The sequence below is a fragment of the Triticum aestivum genome, chromosome 2B (assembly GCF_018294505.1).
Source record: "Triticum aestivum cultivar Chinese Spring chromosome 2B, IWGSC CS RefSeq v2.1, whole genome shotgun sequence".
Lineage (NCBI taxonomy): Eukaryota > Viridiplantae > Streptophyta > Magnoliopsida > Poales > Poaceae > Triticum > Triticum aestivum.
Window position 1 is genome coordinate 740400159 of NC_057798.1, and position 16547 is coordinate 740416705.

Sequence of the window (16547 nt, forward strand, 5' to 3'; positions counted from 1 at the left end):
TTTGTAAAATATAACATACATTTTTTAAAGGGAGTAAACATTATTTAACCTGCACGGACATTTGTATTTTTTTAAATGCTGGAATATATCTTTAAAATGTCACGTACATTTTTTATTGGCACGAAATAATTTTTTTACATCACGTAAACATTTGTTTTTACATTGTATACACATTTTTTTAAATGCAGGAACATTTTTCTTAAAACTTGTCAACATTTTTTAAACTCTGCTAACAAAAGTTTTATACTATGTTAACATGGTTTTCAAATTCTTGGTTTTTAAATTTGTAAATAAATTAAAGTTTTTGAAATACATGCATTTAAAATATAAATAGAAGTATGCCCTCTATTGGTGGAACCGACGAGGACTTCACATCGGCCTTCTACAGGTTCAATCTTTGTTTGTATCGGCAACGTACATTTACATGTTTCAATGCAAATATTGGATAATTTGCTCTCCGGAGGGTTGCTATTATATGTGACCAGGTTGCTGGTCGTTATTACTATTAACATGCATTTGTATATACTATAGTGTTTGCTAGGTTTTTTTTTCGAAAAGGGGGGATTCCCCGGCCTCTGCATCAGAACGATGCATACGGCCATCATAGTGTTTGTTAGGTGATAGATGTTCTTCACTGTTTTATTGGTTAGATGAAAATGTCACTAGCATTGGTTAATTGGTGGGCAAAAGAAGCATATTATGTGGTAAAACTGACATGCTAACGATGTTCCTCATTTTGTATTTTGTTGATTCGACCATCATCTATTTTGGGTTGTAATCCCGCTTTCAACTTCTAGTTTACCTCCTATGTTTTCATTATTGAGGTGTTCTAAGTACTGCAAAAGATATAAAGTATCATTTTAGTTGTTGATATCAATTTTTAATTTCTATGTATGCATAAGGCTGAATTTGAAAAATAAATAATGCATTGATCCCTTATTCAATTTGTGTTCTACAATCATTCATTATTTTAGCCTTGCTCGTGATACATCTACTTGAGATTCTTCTAAGTGCCTTGTATGAGTACTTTATTAAATTTGCTACTGTTAATGCTATCAAAATGAAGGTGAAACATGTGTTGTTGTTCTGCTTAGAAAACCTTCACCTTAGCCAGAGATGACGGCCATCCATGTGTATGTGTTATGGCGCTGCTAGAAGGAGGGCGCGAGAGGGCCGGTCGGGGGTCTTTTTGCCCACGGCCGGGCAAGAGGGAAGGGATTTCCTTTTTAATTCTTGCTTGATTAGATTGATACATCTCCTCTCTTTATATAAAGAGGTTTACTTGACTTCCAAGCAAGGCTTACTTGACCCCTAAGCAAGCGACCCTTATCTCTAATTAACCCTAAGACTAACAGGCCCATTAGGCCCATTACGTACTCTAACACTACACCCCACCTGGACATGCAGCTTGTCCTCGAGCTGCAGCCTAACCAACTTATAATCATGACTCGATGCAACACAAACCTAACACCTAAAAACAAGCCTTTTACATCTCAGCTTGTTTTATTATTCTCAACCTGAAATGGACTGGGACGCTTTATTTTGGACCCCTTAACAAAAAGTAGACACCATCCGCACGTCGGACGTGCACGTGTACAGCCACATGGATCCCATGGACACCACATAGACCAAAGGAGTGCATGTGTATGGCCACCGGGAAGTGGTCGCAAGAGTGACCAGCAGAGGTGCCCTCGCGGCGGCCGGTGACGAAATGCAGTGGTGCTACGCGGTGCGCTCCTGTCGGTGACACCATGCCTTCTCCCTGCCGAACGGCTGTTGGTCTGCACCGCACAGGGAAGAGTGGAGGGCTTGCGATGGAGAATGACGAGGAGGGGTGCGCCCCCCCCCCCCCCAACCGCTGATGTCGCAGACTTTGAGGACACTGCCCGTGGGGAAAACAGCATGCCCACCGCCCGTGGGGGAAACCGCATGTCCAAGATCCCCGACGCAGCGGACGAGATCGAGGTACTTTGCTCAGCGAAGGGCAACTTGGAGGAGCGGCAGCTGCAGACCACGCATCCCCCGCACACGCCGACGCGCTAGGAGGCCACACGCAGCAGCCTGCAGCCGCACCGCCGCCGACACGTGGCAGGTAGCGATCCAACACGGAAGCGGTGACGGTGACGGCGGGGACTTGATCTGCTGGATGTGGACGCCCTGGGATGGCGGCGGCGCTGATGGGAACAAGGTCGTCGCAGTCCTGTCGTAGGGCATCCCATACTGGGCGGCGGAGCTGACCAGCGGTGGCTGCTGCGGTGTCGCACCGGGCGGAGGCAGCGGCTGCTGCGGTGGAGCGTCGGGCGCGGTGAAGGCCGCCAGGAGAGACGACTGCCACTGCAGCCAGGGCTGGGTGGTGGTGGCGATGGATGGCAGCTGCAGCGGCCCCGCGAGCGCGGCGAAGGCCGCCTGGTACGGCGGCTGCCACGACAGCGACGGTGGCGCAGGGGCCGAGATGGCCGGTGCAGTCGGGTGCGGCCCGTAGGACCCGACCAAGAACAGGTGGATCTCCTGGACCGCCTGGGTTAGGTCCCGCAGCACCCCGGACACCTCCTCCGGGGTGAGGACGGCGGTGGCGGGCGCGATGGAGGATCCTGACGCGGGCAAGAGCGAGTCGACGGTCGTGGTGGTCGCCGGAGGTGACGAGGTGACCGGCAGCGGAAGAGACGGGTGTCGGTGTCAAAACCGGCGGATCTCGGGTAGGGGGTCCCGAACTGTGCGTCTAGGCGGATGGTAACAGGAGACAAGGGACACGATGTTTTACCCAGGTTCGGGCCCTCTTGATGGAGGTAAAACCCTATGTCCTTTTTGATTAATATTGATGATGTGTGTTACAAGAGTGGATCTACCACGAGATCAAGGAGGCTAAACCCTAAAAGCTAGCCTATGGTATGATTGTTGTTGTATATGTCTATCGACTAGCCTGGCCCCGGTTTATATAATGCACCAGAGGCCTAGGATAACAAGAGTCCTAGCCGAATACGCCGGTGGGGGAGGAGTCCTTGTCTTGATCGTCAAGCCTTGTTGATTCTTCCTTGTATGCGGCAGCTGTCCGGACTGGCCCATGAGTATACGGCCATGGGGGTCCTCGGCCCAATCCAACTGATCGGGAGACGACGCGTTGAGTACCCCCTAGTCGAGGACACCATCAGTAGCCCCCTGAATCGGTCTTCAAGTTAGGGACGCTCCTCGATTCTTCCGAACTGTTCTTCATCTTCGGTTGCCGGTCTTGAAAACTGGTTCAACAAATCTTCTCATCTTCTATCTTGAGGATCGCCGAAATGCATTCGACGAGTTTACATGTTGGGTATCCGAGGAGCCCCTTTAAGTTTACTGCCTTTATCAATGCCTTATTATTTTTATGCCATGCCTCGGGTTTGAAGTTGTTCCCGGGCGGCAACGTCCTCTTGCGTCCGAGCTCCAACGCCGGACTGCATTTGAGGTATCTTTTGCAGCCGAGCACCAATGTCGGACTGCTTCCCAGCTCTAACGCCGGACTATGTATCCGAGCTCCAACGCTGGACGGTATCCGAGCTCCAACGCCGGACTATGTATCCGAGCTCCAACGCCGGACTATGTATCCGAGCTCCAACGCCGGACTGTATCCGAGGTGTCGTAAATCACCTTGGTTCAAAGAAGTTTGAAGGAGTTTAGCCGAGCTTAATGCCGGAAGTGCCCTCTATGGAGCCAGCCACTAGCGCCCGAGCTTTACGCCGGACTGCTTCTGAGGTGGTGCACCACCCCGAATGTGGGCCGATTTTTGTCAATATTTTTTGTTGGTGCAATTTATTCTCTGTCGAGATACATAGCCAGTAGCCCTCAAGGTGGGTATCGGTCTAAAACCCGAGATGCCCATGAAGGATGACATAAGACCTTGATCCCCGTAGCTGCTGAGACTCAGGTTGATTTGGAAAATCGGTCTGAGGATCAAGTCCTAGTCCGGCAGAATACTCCGGGACACAAAAAGCGGCGCGCTCAGTCCTCGAGACTCAGGTTGGGTGCGGCCGACCAACCTGAGGATCAAAATCTCCTCAGAAACTGTATTGCACTTAAAATTTTCTGCATAGAGGAGGCAATGTAGTAGCCCCCGAGACATTGGTCGGGTGGCAACACCAGATCAGGGGATCGATGTGCCCTTTTAATATTTGTAAATAATAAGCCCGAAGCCCAGTAGCCCCCGAGCCTTAATGCGGGCACGGGAGGCCGAATTAAGGATCGATATCCATAGTAAAATCACAAATTATGTGTAATGACTCTATGTATCCAAGTACTTTACGTCATTAATGCTCGGATCCGCATTGTACAAAACTTTGTTGACCGACCATCGGCTTCCACCTCCTCGGCCAATAGCCGAGGAGTGTTTGTCCTACTTTATAAAGCCTTTATGAGGGCAAAGATTTACAACAAACAAGGCAATCTGGCCATACGGTTTTATAAACAAAGGTACGCGAAGAGACATGTTATATTACTGTTTAACAGAAGAAATGTCTTCCAAAAAAATAGTCCCGCTATCGGTTCCTTTCTTTGGGTTGTCATGCTAAGCATGATCATGAAACCTCAGCTCCAATGTAAGAGCAAAATATCGAGGATTTAGTTTGGGAGGCCAGTTAATAGCCCCCGGTAGTGTTCGGCGACAGTCGAGGTCAAGCCGTAAACACTTCGGCCATTGTTATGAATGGCCCGTCGTTTAACGCCGTCATCGGATCGCCGACCAGTTTACGCTTATTGTGACAGTCAGTTTTCGGCTTTCTCCACTGAGGTGCTTAACCATGTGAGCTGGAAGCACAATCGTAGTGGTTCTCCCTTTGCACACCTAGCCGAACAAAGCGGAACATAGGAGGCAAGCGCAGGAGCCGGGCAACCCAAGTATTGACCGAAGACACAATTCGAAACTGATGCATATATAGCAATATCCGAGAATGTTTTTGCCGAATCTCTAAAGGTGTCCGGCGTTGCACTGCGAGACTTGTGCTGAAAACACACAAATAGTTTAAAAGTGCCATGGGCTCGAAAAGCCAAAAAACTTATTCAAAAGGTTAATATCCGAACTAGATCAAGTGTTCGGTGCCAATCCGAAAATTGGACTTTAGAAAAAAAAGATGCTTCTGCCGTGCTTTAACATGACACATCCTATCTCAAAACTTCAAGCGGGTCAGCCTACGGCTTCAACCTCCGATCCCTAAGGCGGAGTACTTCTTACTAGGCCAGTTTAGCAAACTAAACTGTAGCGGCTTTGAGAGAGAAATTAGGCTCCCTGGCTAGTGACCGCACACTTGTGTCGAAAAAAGGAGTGATAAATAATAATAAAAACTTTGCAACGACTAAGAAGAAAAACACTTATCATAAAACGGCTCATATAAATTTAAGAGCCCCCAAGTGACTTGGGTAAAAGAATGATTGCATGTATCGAAGTACTTATATCATATCTATGTTCAACCGAATTTTAAACGCGTCTTAACCGACCGTCGGCTTCTCCCTCTTTGGTCAAGGACCGAAAAATGTTATGTACTCCATCTATCGAGGATATCGACGGTGTTTCCAATAACCAGGCAATTAGGCCATAAGGCTGTAACAGACAAAGCGCGCTCAGAGAACTTATGCTATATTACTGCGAAGAGTAAGAAGCATCTTCGAAGAAAATAGTACCCCCACCGATACCTTTCTTTGGTGCTCATTGTTATTATGAGACTTGTGCAATAGATTTTTTGTACTCATGAGTTCCGTTGTGTGCCGACCATGATTAAAAACAATAAGAGCGCTAGCTTTCGACTTCACCCAGTCTGAGATCCGGCTCGGTTGACCCGATCGTGACAATCGCAGAGGTGCTCCCTTTACTCCCTAGCCGAACAATCAGAAACGTAGGGGTAAGCACAGGAGCCAGACAACCCAGCTTGCAAATCGCTTAAGTCAATATGGTGCATATTGTGGCGTAATACACGAACAAGGAACGAAGTCGTACAAGTATAACCATATGCAAGAGGAAAAAGCTTCATGAAGGAAGCCCCCAAGTAAACGGGGTATTTGAATTTGCGCGTCACAAACAAAGTTTGGACAAGGAAATTTTTACAAGCAACTTTTTTCCAAAAAAGTATAATGCTTGGCTGAGCCAAACACAAGTTAAAAATTTAAAACTTTGAGCATGAAGGCAACTTAGCTGGTTAATGTGTTTGGTATTGATGACGCGGTCCGAGCTTGATGCGGGACAAGGTTCCATGCCCGAGCCGGTCCCGAGGTGGCGGAGTAAAGAGCTCGGCACTCCGAAGTGGTGACATAGCACGGTCAATGCAGGACGGTAGGGTGATGCCGAAGTCCCCGGCATGGGGTAATGAAGTGTTGACGAAGCCCCCCGTCCAGCCGAGGTGACGCCAAAGGATATAGTCCGGCTGGATCATTTTCCTGTGCACAAAAAATAGTGCAAACCGGAGATAATAGTAATAATAATAAAAAATTCGTTGCATAACAAATAATTTATGCAAAGTGAGTAATAAAAGAAATATGGCCTGGCGCCGAAGTCAATGTCGATGCAGGACGGCGGCGTGATGCGGTAAAGGCATGGCAAGGCCTGAATTCACAAGTTGGTTCGAGTTCCGGATGCGGCGTTCGCCGGACTATGTACGGAAACTGACCGAACCACCATGCGACCATGCGGCCATCATTTGATAGACCTGCGTACATATGACGGACAAACCAGAGTAATAATTCATTGAGAAAAATGAACCCTAACAAGCAAAACATATTAGGATTAATAGCACCTGGCTTATTTGTTGTAGCAATCCGAAGAAAGGTGATTCCCAAAATTGGGACTCGATCTGCACACCTATCGCCCGATGGGCAATAAAGCAACAGCATGGCGATGCTGACAAAGGTTGGCTCGCCGAGGCAAAGCCCTCGGTCCAGCTAACGTGACGGAGCTGGTCGGCCAGCGACGCCGAAGTCTCTGGAGTAGGTTGATGAAGAGATGATGAAGCCCCCGGTCCAGCGATGCAGGTCGTGACGTGGTCGATGCCGGCTTGATGAAGTGACCGTGTGGCGATGCAGGTGTGCCCGCTCCGTGTAATCCGTGGGGCGGCGATGTTGGTGACGATTTATCCTTCGCGATGCTGAACTATTGTTCGGCTGGCCGAGATGATGATCCGAAGAAATTGAGCTCGGCTCAACAAAGCAACGACGTGTCTAACGCAGGTCGGCCGCCGTGGAGTGATGTTGTCGGGCTGGTTTGACACCGGCGCGACGGTGAAGTTCGTATTGCAAGAATACTTTTAATACTACTGGGATGTGTTTGAGAATAAAACATAACACCCCATACGAAAACTTCCTTCAAAAAGGATGTCCGAGATCCCGTTCATAAAGAAGATGAATTCGGGTCGGATTCGTTCTCGCGCAGAAAGTAGATCCAAAAAGTGACGCACTAATCGGAAGTTTCCCGGAATTTGGACGGTCGGATCGAGCTGAATTTTTGGCAGGTGGTAGATATGGTAATTCCGCAGCAAATCAACGGTTGGATCTTCCAAAGGACATCCGAGATAGATGCTGGATACCACGCCCTAAACTCGTCCGGATTCTCGTCCAGATTCAACAGGGCTCCGGTATATCGGAGATTACCGGAGATTCCTTCATCGGAACTTGACGGAATTTTTGCAGAGTTGTTGTAGACTTAATTCCGCATAATTTCACCGAAGTAATCGTTTAGGCGACACTCGAGGAGGCGGTGGCGGCGGATACAAGTTTGATGTCCAGAAAAACAGCACGGTCGCCTGAGGGCAATGTTGACGTTGAGCCCCTGAGCTCCATGGATGACTCTTCCATGATCTTGATAGAGATCGGAGTTGGTGTTGATGAAGGCCCTCATCCGAACATGACGATCGGAGGTAGGACGCAGTCCTCGGTCAAGCCAAGGTGACCAGTCGAGCTGGTGACGAAGAAGCCGACGTCGCAGTTGACCTGCAGTCGAGCCATTGATCCTTTAGCCGATCACACAACGGAACTCTCAATGAAAGCACCAATGTCGGTGTCAAAACCGACGGATCTCGGATAGGGGGTCCTGAACTGTGCGTCTAGGCGGATGGTAACAGGAGACAAGGGACACGATGTTTTACCCAGGTTCGGGCCCTCTTGATGGAGGTAAAACCCTACGTCCTGCTTGATTAATATTGATGATGTGTGTTACAAGAGTGGATCTACCACGAGATCAATGAGGCTAAACCCTAAAAGCTAGCCTATGGTATGATTGTTGTTGTATATGTCTATCGACTAGCCTGGCCCCGGTTTATATAATGCACCAGAGGCCTAGGATAATAAGAGTCCTAGCCGAATACGCCGGTGGGGGAGGAGTCCTTGTCTTGATCGCCAAGCCTTGTTGATTCTTCCTTGTATGCGGTAGCTGTCCGGACTGGCCCATGAGTATACGGCCATGGGGGTCCTCGGCCCAATCCAACTGATCGGGAGACGACGCGTTGAGTACCCCCTAGTCCAGGACACCGTCAACGGGCTTGGCGGCGGTGAAGACATGATCGAACCGAAGCTAGCTGATACCAAATTGTTATGGCGCTGCTAGAAGGAGGGCGTGAGAGGGCCGGCCGGGGGTCTTTTTGCCCACGGCCGGGCAAGAGGGAAGGGATTTCCTTCTTAATTCTTGCTTGATTAGATTGATACATCTCCTCTCTTTATATAGAGAGGTTTACTTGACTTCCAAGCAAGGCTTACTGGACCCTTAAGCAAGCGACCCTTATCTCTAATTAACCCTAAGACTAACGGGCCATTAGGCCCATTACGTACTCTAACAGTATGTGTGTGCAAATTTTTAGTTGTGATAATGCATTGATCCCTTATTCAGTTTGTGTTCTACAATTGTTCATTATTTTAGCCTTTTCTCATAATACATCTACTTGAGATTCTTCTGAGTGCCTTATATGAGTACTTTATTGAATTTGCTACTGTTAATGCTATATCAAAGTAAAGGTAAACATGTGTTGCTTTTCTGCTTAGAAAACCTTCACCTTAGCCAGAGATGATGGCCATCCATGTGTATGTGTGTGCTAATTTTTAGTTGTGATATTGCAGGTGCATGATGCTGATATGCCGAGGTTCTTATTTGCATTTCAATACAACAAGATATCCTATGGAAGGCTTCCTGTTCCTATTTGCAGTTTAATCTTTTCCTACTTGGAGGCAAGCAGAGGGAAGGCATCTCATTTCGATGCCTATAGACACCTGGCTTCTTCTATAGCTATGTTCAATCAACAAAGCTGGCTAGGATGCTCCGAAGCTCTGCTTTCGAGGTACGCCCTTATAACTTTATGGATTCCAAGGAATTACAGAGTGATACTTCCTCCATTTCAAAATATAGTGCTTCCTCTATTCCCGTGCTTCAACTTTGACCATAAATTTAACCAACGAGACCGGTGAATTCGTATTCAAAAGAAGTTTTCAATTATATAATTTTTTTCTCCTGTCGCAGTCGGTCTCGTTGGTTAAATTTATGGTCAAAGTTTGACCTCGGGAAGTGCGGATACACTATATTTTGGAATGGAGGGAGTATTACTCTACAAGAATTCTTAGATAACTCGGCATTTCAATTCTTGAAACATTGAATTTTGTGCAAGTTTAAGCAACTTATTTCGTATTTAACATCAATATTCAATGCCATCATATATTAATGAAATTTCCTACCATTATACTTGAAAATACACGGATGGGGCAACGCGCACCACCAATGATCTAGTAAAACTGTGCAATTGGAGGTGGGGCGAGGGATATCAACCCAGGATTAATGAACATTAACAATATCATAGAATATTTAGTGAGGATCTGATTTCATGGGGTTCATGCTTCTGTACTAGCTCCAGCCCTGCTTGGCGGCGTCGATGACGGCGACGATGCGCTCGTGCCATGAGGGAGGACAAAAGATTCAACTTGCCTTTTATGCATGGACGGGTAAAACAAAACTAGTTTAGTGTTTTAGGGGGAATATGTTTTATCTAGTAGCAAAGGTTGGTAATTTTCATTATCTTAAATCTAATGGTCACAAACTTTATCCCTCAAATAAACGGTCAGATTTTTGCTCTTCTTTGGAATTTTCATGCAATTGTTTCCTTTTCCTGGTTGCTCGTCATGTACTTTTAATACATAATAGATTTTCATGTGAGTTGTTTTTCTTGACTCGTTGCACATCAGGTATTTTTTGTAATATACAATAGATAGATGTCACAGAGATCATGTGCAAAGTAAGTGGCTGTATCCACATCCCAGTTCAACCACAAATTTTCTTTAAATTATTACACATAAAGAAGTATACAACAATGAGAAGTGTTTAACGGATTATCAAAAGAAAGAAAACCGGACATAACTCTTAGATGGTTAGGTTTCGTATGATGGAACGCCACTGGTGCCCGCATTTTCTGGATTTATTTCAGGCTTTTTTAGCAATGTTCGTTCAGTGGGAGGAGACATTCCCGTAGTGACTTCATCGATCTTAAGATGTTGTGCCAGCTCAGTATCTCGAAGGTGCTCGTAGGGGTAGTGTGTGTATATGAGCATTTGTGATTGTACCATCTAAAAAAGGATTATGAAAAGAATAATATTAGTCATATAAAAAATATTCCAACTACAAGAGTGAACCGGAAGAGAATATGATAGATAAGTAAAATAAAAATGACACTAGGAGTTCAGGTTATGCATGAAATCTAACAGATTATTAAGATCTTTATTGGCTATACTTGTAAAAAAATCTAAAGGAGGTCACGGTAGAAAACAATGGAGGCAGAGGTTGGCAATGACTTGACATGGGAGATGTTGGGTTGTGTGAACTCTCTCTTCTTGTTGCTTCCAAAAGGTAAAGTAAACAACATACTAGTATCATATTTACAGACCTAGATGATCAAGGTAAGAGATGGGCAAGTAGGCATAGATTAGCTAGTGAACTTCGAGTTATTTATCTAATTGCTTCCATGCCTCATTCCTTCGCCTAATCAAAATCCATAAGTTCTGGATTTTCCAAGCCAATGCTAAATTTGCATTGCCTTCTGAAGTTCTCATCAATGAAAGTACCTACAACAAAGCATTTCAGAAGTTTATTTATAGATAATATCCATCGATCTTCAAATTTCTGCGACGCAAATTCAGCATAGGGATGCGAAGTATTTACAGAATGTACATTCATAGATACCTGTCAACGTATATTCTCGCAAGGTTTTGACACTCAGTATCAAGAACTCGATGTTTTAACTGTAAACAGTGTATCCGGGATAAATTTATTTACTTTCACATACAGAGTTATACATGACCCCGAGTGGTTATAATTCAGAGTTCCAAATTGGCGCCCAAACTAATAATGGCAATAACACTTCACAATGTAAGGAAAATCATCTTGGAATTTCAGATGATTGGATGAACTCTTTTTCCAAGCTGTACAGTCTGGTTCCTTCTCCGCCTTTGCTTCCCTTGTATGACTGATCATTTATAGCATTCTGGTTCACTCTTGTGATCTGAGAACTAAGATTGACTGTTGAGTTCTGAACATCCTCAAGCGTTGTCTCCACTTGTCTCATTGTAGGCCTTTCTTCACCTTTTAAACTTAAGCATGCTTCTGCCAGTCTTGCAACCACCTCAGCATCTTCAGCCCCTCCCTCCTCAACAATTTTTGTATCCAGAATATCTAATAATCGATTGTCCCTTATAAGAGACACAAAATGCGATGCTAGGCTTGTGACTTCTGACGAATGGGAATGAAAAACTGGTGTCACCCTTGTCAGTAACTCTGCTAGGATGACACCAAAGCTGTAAACATCGCTTTTCTCCGTGAGTCGACTAGTGTAGTAGTATTCAGGATCAAGGTAACCATGGGTTCCTTGAACAGCTGTAAGTATTCCTGTCTCGTCTATTGCAATTGACCTTGAAGCTCCAAAATCCGATACTTTTGATGTTAAAGTATCAGTAAGTAGAATATTGGCACATTTGATATCTCTGTGGTATACTGATATTGAAGCAGCAGAGTGTAGATATGCAATGGCCCTTGCAGTTTCCAATGCTATCCTCAATCGAGTTTTCCATGACAAATGGTTCTCACTTTGGCCATGGAGATGACAAGAGAGAGTTCCATTCGATATGAACTCATAAACTAATAGAGGAACTTCTGTCTCGAGACAACAACCAAAAAGTTTCACCACATTCCTATGGTTTATCTGTGAAAGTATGGCAACCTCATTTATAAACTGGTCGATTTCCCTCTGCACAACAATTTTGGCCTTCTTGATGGCCACGACACGTTGATCAGATAAGATGGCTTTATACACTGTGCCATGCCCACCGCCGCCAAGTATCCGATTATGATCAAATTTGTTGGTTGCTTGTTCTAGCTCTTCTAAGCTAAAAATCTTCATCTTTTCGGCTATATCTTTGTTCGAAGAGATTAACTGTTGCAGAAGCAGTCCATGGTTTTTCTTAAAGAATTTTTGTCTGGTCTTCTTGGCTCTTCGTTTCTTGAGTTTTTTTGTGACTTGGGCAACACCTAGGAGTGAAAATAGTAGGCCAAAACCAGCAACAATTGCTATTATGGTAATTAGACCTGCAGAAAGTGAACATAAGATTGATTGAACAATATATGTTGTGTTCACTTCAAGAAATCAAGCTGCCAAGCTCAATTTTTTCAGACTGCTCAATTGTACCATGAAAAGGTTTTCTTGGGAAATATGACTATCTACTGGGCCATTCATATTGGAAGTACTTTATACTCGTTCTTTTAGTTATCCATGTTTGTGTGATCTACAACCCTATTCATGATTTGAGTAAGCATTAGAGATAACTGTAAACAGAATATTAAGCAGTTAGGTCCTAGTAATAGTGGTATTTAACAAAAATAAGTTTCTAATATAACTTTTTTGTATTTTAGTTCAGGGACAAAAACTAAGCTCACAATAATTGAGGAACAAAACATGAAAGTTTCTCTCTGCAATTATCAACAACGAAAGACTTATATCAAGTGTTTTTTATGTACCTGCTAAGCTGATGATTCTTTTCTTTGCTGAGCATCGGTATGTCCCTGGCATATTGATGCATGTTCCATGGCAGGGATAAACATCTGGTCGTAAGCACTCATCGATATCTGAAGGGGGGAAACACAATGTTGGAAACAAGGGGGTTTTACATCGAATGGTAAAAACTAAGACAACACATGCATGTTCTCATTTTCATTTTTGTTGAACCAGTCCTGATCAACAATGAACACAGCAAAGGCGTCCATTCCCTGCCCAGACCGCTGTCTGTGGGATAGCCATCTAATGTCGTCTATCACCATATACCTATAAGTGTTCGTTATAGCAAGGTGAGTACATGACATATTCCGCAAGACTTACTGGAGACCTACACTATTTATGCATCATGTATCAAAAGGGGGTAACGGGTTTAGCGGCAGCAAGCACTGAGCGTATACAAACCATCAACACGCGTTGTGCAACGCAACCCCACTGGTTGCGCCCTCGTGGAGCATCTATCCTATCGCAAACATAACAGAGCCTTGCATTCCCCTTCGCACCACCCACGAAGAAGAACCCCCAAGTCTTTTATTTGGCAAGTTTTATTATTTAGTAAGAAGAAGATGGGTGTGGCTAGTTCTCAATCGACTGGGATTTAACCAAGTCTCACTCAAGTGACATAATATGCAAGAGAGAAAAAGAAAAAAAGAAAAAGAAAAATTTGTATGATCTCAATGTAAAATCTCACGGATATAGCATCGACCGAGTCTTAACGAAGTCTTAGTCGACTGAGAGTTAGCAAGACTGTAAGAAGATTTAACAAAATCCTAAAGGATGATGAACAGAGGGAAAGTTGGGAGAGCGGTGGTACCTTGACATCCGTCAACGATGTACGAGTTGCCTTCGTATCCATCCGAGCAGTTGCACCTTACTTTGTTCACTGCGTCGCCGATGTAGGCAGCGAAGCTGTTGGAGCTTATGCATCTCCAACGAGATGCAGAACGTGGATCCTTCACGACCAAGTCACGGTCGCTATCTACGTCTAGCCACCATTGCAGAACGGTGGGCATGCTGGACGGACCGTTACCGAAATCATCATTGACGAAATCATTGAAGCTGACAGTGTTCTGCATGGTGCCTACGAACCACTCGCGATCGACTATGAACGCGGCCACCGACGCACGGCTTTGGCCCGTGTACGCTGTCACCGTATCGTCCAAATCCTTGAACATTACCTGGTACCCGGGGTAGCGCTGCGCGATGGTCGTCCAGCAGCAGCCGACGCCCGTGCACAAGGCGTCCCGGGTTTTCCCGTTGCACAGCGTGGAGCACGTGCTGACATACTCGCGCCCCCCATCGCTGACTGCGACGAGGTAGCCGATGAAGTTGCACCCGATGGCCACAAAGACGTTGTGCTCCGTGGACACCGCGAGCTGCGCGCCGCTCTTGTACACTTCCGGCAGGCCGCCGTACCACGAGTAGTTGTAGTCGATAGATCTCCTCGCGCCGACGGCACCGTTTGTGTAAAGTGGTCGGAATGCCACGACCTTGGTCTGGACATGCACCGTGCCGTCCGCCAGGGAGATGGCGTCCACCTCCACGCCGTCGCCCAGGAGCAGCTTTGGTGGATGGCGCGTCTCGTCGCAGGTGAGGTTGAAGCCCTTGCGAAAGCAGCCTCGCCGGAAGCCGAAAGGGTAGGGGACGGTGACGTTGCCGCAGGCCTGCGGGCACCCAGGTAAGGCTACCTGGACGGCGGCGACGGCTGTCGCCATGAGGAGCTGAAGTGCCGTCACCGTTGCGAGGATGAGCTTTGCTTGTGACATGCTGTTGGGCAAGCTTGGCTTGGGAACTTGCTAGACAGCTCACAGTCGTACTAGTAGTCTATCTCCTCCATAATTGGTGTAGAAAAACTTTGGTCTTCTAAGTTGACTTCAACGCCGACCAGATACAGTAGTACGTACGCGTATAGACTAGTCAATGTAAGCATGCTGCACTCCCTATCTATATCTAGTAGCTGAATTAGTAAACGCATAGACTAATCCTGCCTGTCTAGTAGCTCAAGTGACATCTCAATCGTCCTATTTGGATATAAACTTGAGCTCAAACAGGGACGTCTCTTTGGTACAAGTTGGAAAGTCTATGCCGTCGTAAGAAAGGAAAGGGAAACGAGTGTGGCATAATAATCAGTGATTTGACAGTCTTGTGTTTTATACGTGGAAACTCAAACTCGTGTCCAACTTGGCTACTGTTGGTCACAGCATGCCATCCGAATTGGGTGGATGGAGTGCGTTCGGCAGGTAGTTCAAGAGCTCGCTGAAGGTTCCCAGGCTACAAGGCAATGGCAATTTTGTTGACCAACCGGCCAAGAGCGAAAGAAGAAAGTACCTCGATGCAGCTCGGTCCCGCCCCGCCTAGGTGCCATCGACTCCCCGCTCGGCCGGAACTCACTTTCCACTTTGTTTTTTCGTGGATCATCATCTCCTGGTGAGCATTTCATCGAACACCTCGCTTGCACGGCCGGGAACTACAAATCGAACCAAGGAACCCATGACGGCAATTTTCTTTTTTTTTTTTTAGAAAAGGAGGATGACACCCGGCCTCTGCATCTGGGAGATGCATACGGCCACTTTATTGATTATTCTCGAGGACCGTACAAAGTGTTACAACAATGTGTCTGAATCCACCATCTTGGCAACATATGCCGCTACTCCTATCCAAAATGATTAGGGGGTGCTAGCTGGGTCACTACCCAAATCACTCACCTAAGCCTAACATCAAAAGCCGAAAGCCGAAACTCATTCGGAAGCCCCAGCCGAGCCACATACCGGGTCTGGGGCACAATCCGGTCAGACGCACTCGTGTGTCGTCGCCGCCATCTTCCACAGGTCCGTCTTCAGATCATATTGAGGTTTCTACCTTGTCTGGCCACTCTGCCATCGACGTCACCATGACGCCAGACAGCTTCCTCCTCCTGCACGAGTCCATCTCCGCGCATCAGACGCCGAGTCTCCACGGCACCATGCCGCTGAGATCCGCCACCATCAATGTGAAAGATGAAGCACCGCTCCACCAAAGTCGCCGTCCTCTAGTCCCTCGAGCCGTGTGCACCTCCAAGAATGACGCCCCCAGGGGGGAAACGACACCAGAGAGCCGCCGTCATCCGATCTACTGATCTAGGGTTTCCCCCGGAGGTAGCAGAGAGTGGCCTTGAACTTCTCCACGACGATGCCTTCAGGAAGGGAATGATGCAGACAGCGTCGCCATCGCCGGCCTAGGCAATAGCCAATAGCAGGTCCGAGAAAGCCGCCGACGAGCAGACGCCAGAGCAGTCCCGCCGCCGCTGCGCGCAGACCGGCCGACCACGTGGTTGCAGCCACGCCGCTGCAATCCACCTCTATGCAGAGCCCACGAGGACCTGCGCCGCCACCCCGCGACGCCCGCTACCGCCAGGGACCAAATCCGCGCGGATCTAGCCGGAGGCGTGCCGGCCCGCCACCGCCCGATCTGACCCGCCGCAGCCGCAGCGCCGCGGCCGCCCACCAGGTCGCCGCCAAGGCAGGCCACCCCGACGGAGCGCCGCCG

At 46.8% G+C, this 16547-nt stretch overlaps 1 protein-coding gene across 2 annotated transcripts; it reads right to left on the minus strand.

Annotated features, from left to right (window-relative positions):
• Positions 1 to 11155: 11155 nt before the first annotated feature.
• LOC123047076 (wall-associated receptor kinase-like 8) lies at positions 11156 to 14872 on the minus strand. Of its 2 annotated transcripts, none has more exons than XM_044470572.1 (3): positions 13837 to 14872; positions 12989 to 13096; positions 11156 to 12502 (listed from the first exon to the last, which is right to left on the minus strand). In XM_044470572.1, exons 1-3 carry the CDS (start codon positions 14786 to 14788, stop codon positions 11358 to 11360), a joined length of 2205 nt encoding a protein of 734 aa, XP_044326507.1. In that variant the 5' UTR covers positions 14789 to 14872; the 3' UTR covers positions 11156 to 11357. The 2 variants fall into 2 exon arrangements, with proteins under 2 accessions (XP_044326507.1, XP_044326506.1); XM_044470571.1 differs by having other exon boundaries at positions 11156 to 12559; positions 13837 to 14850.
• Positions 14873 to 16547: the final 1675 nt, after the last annotated feature.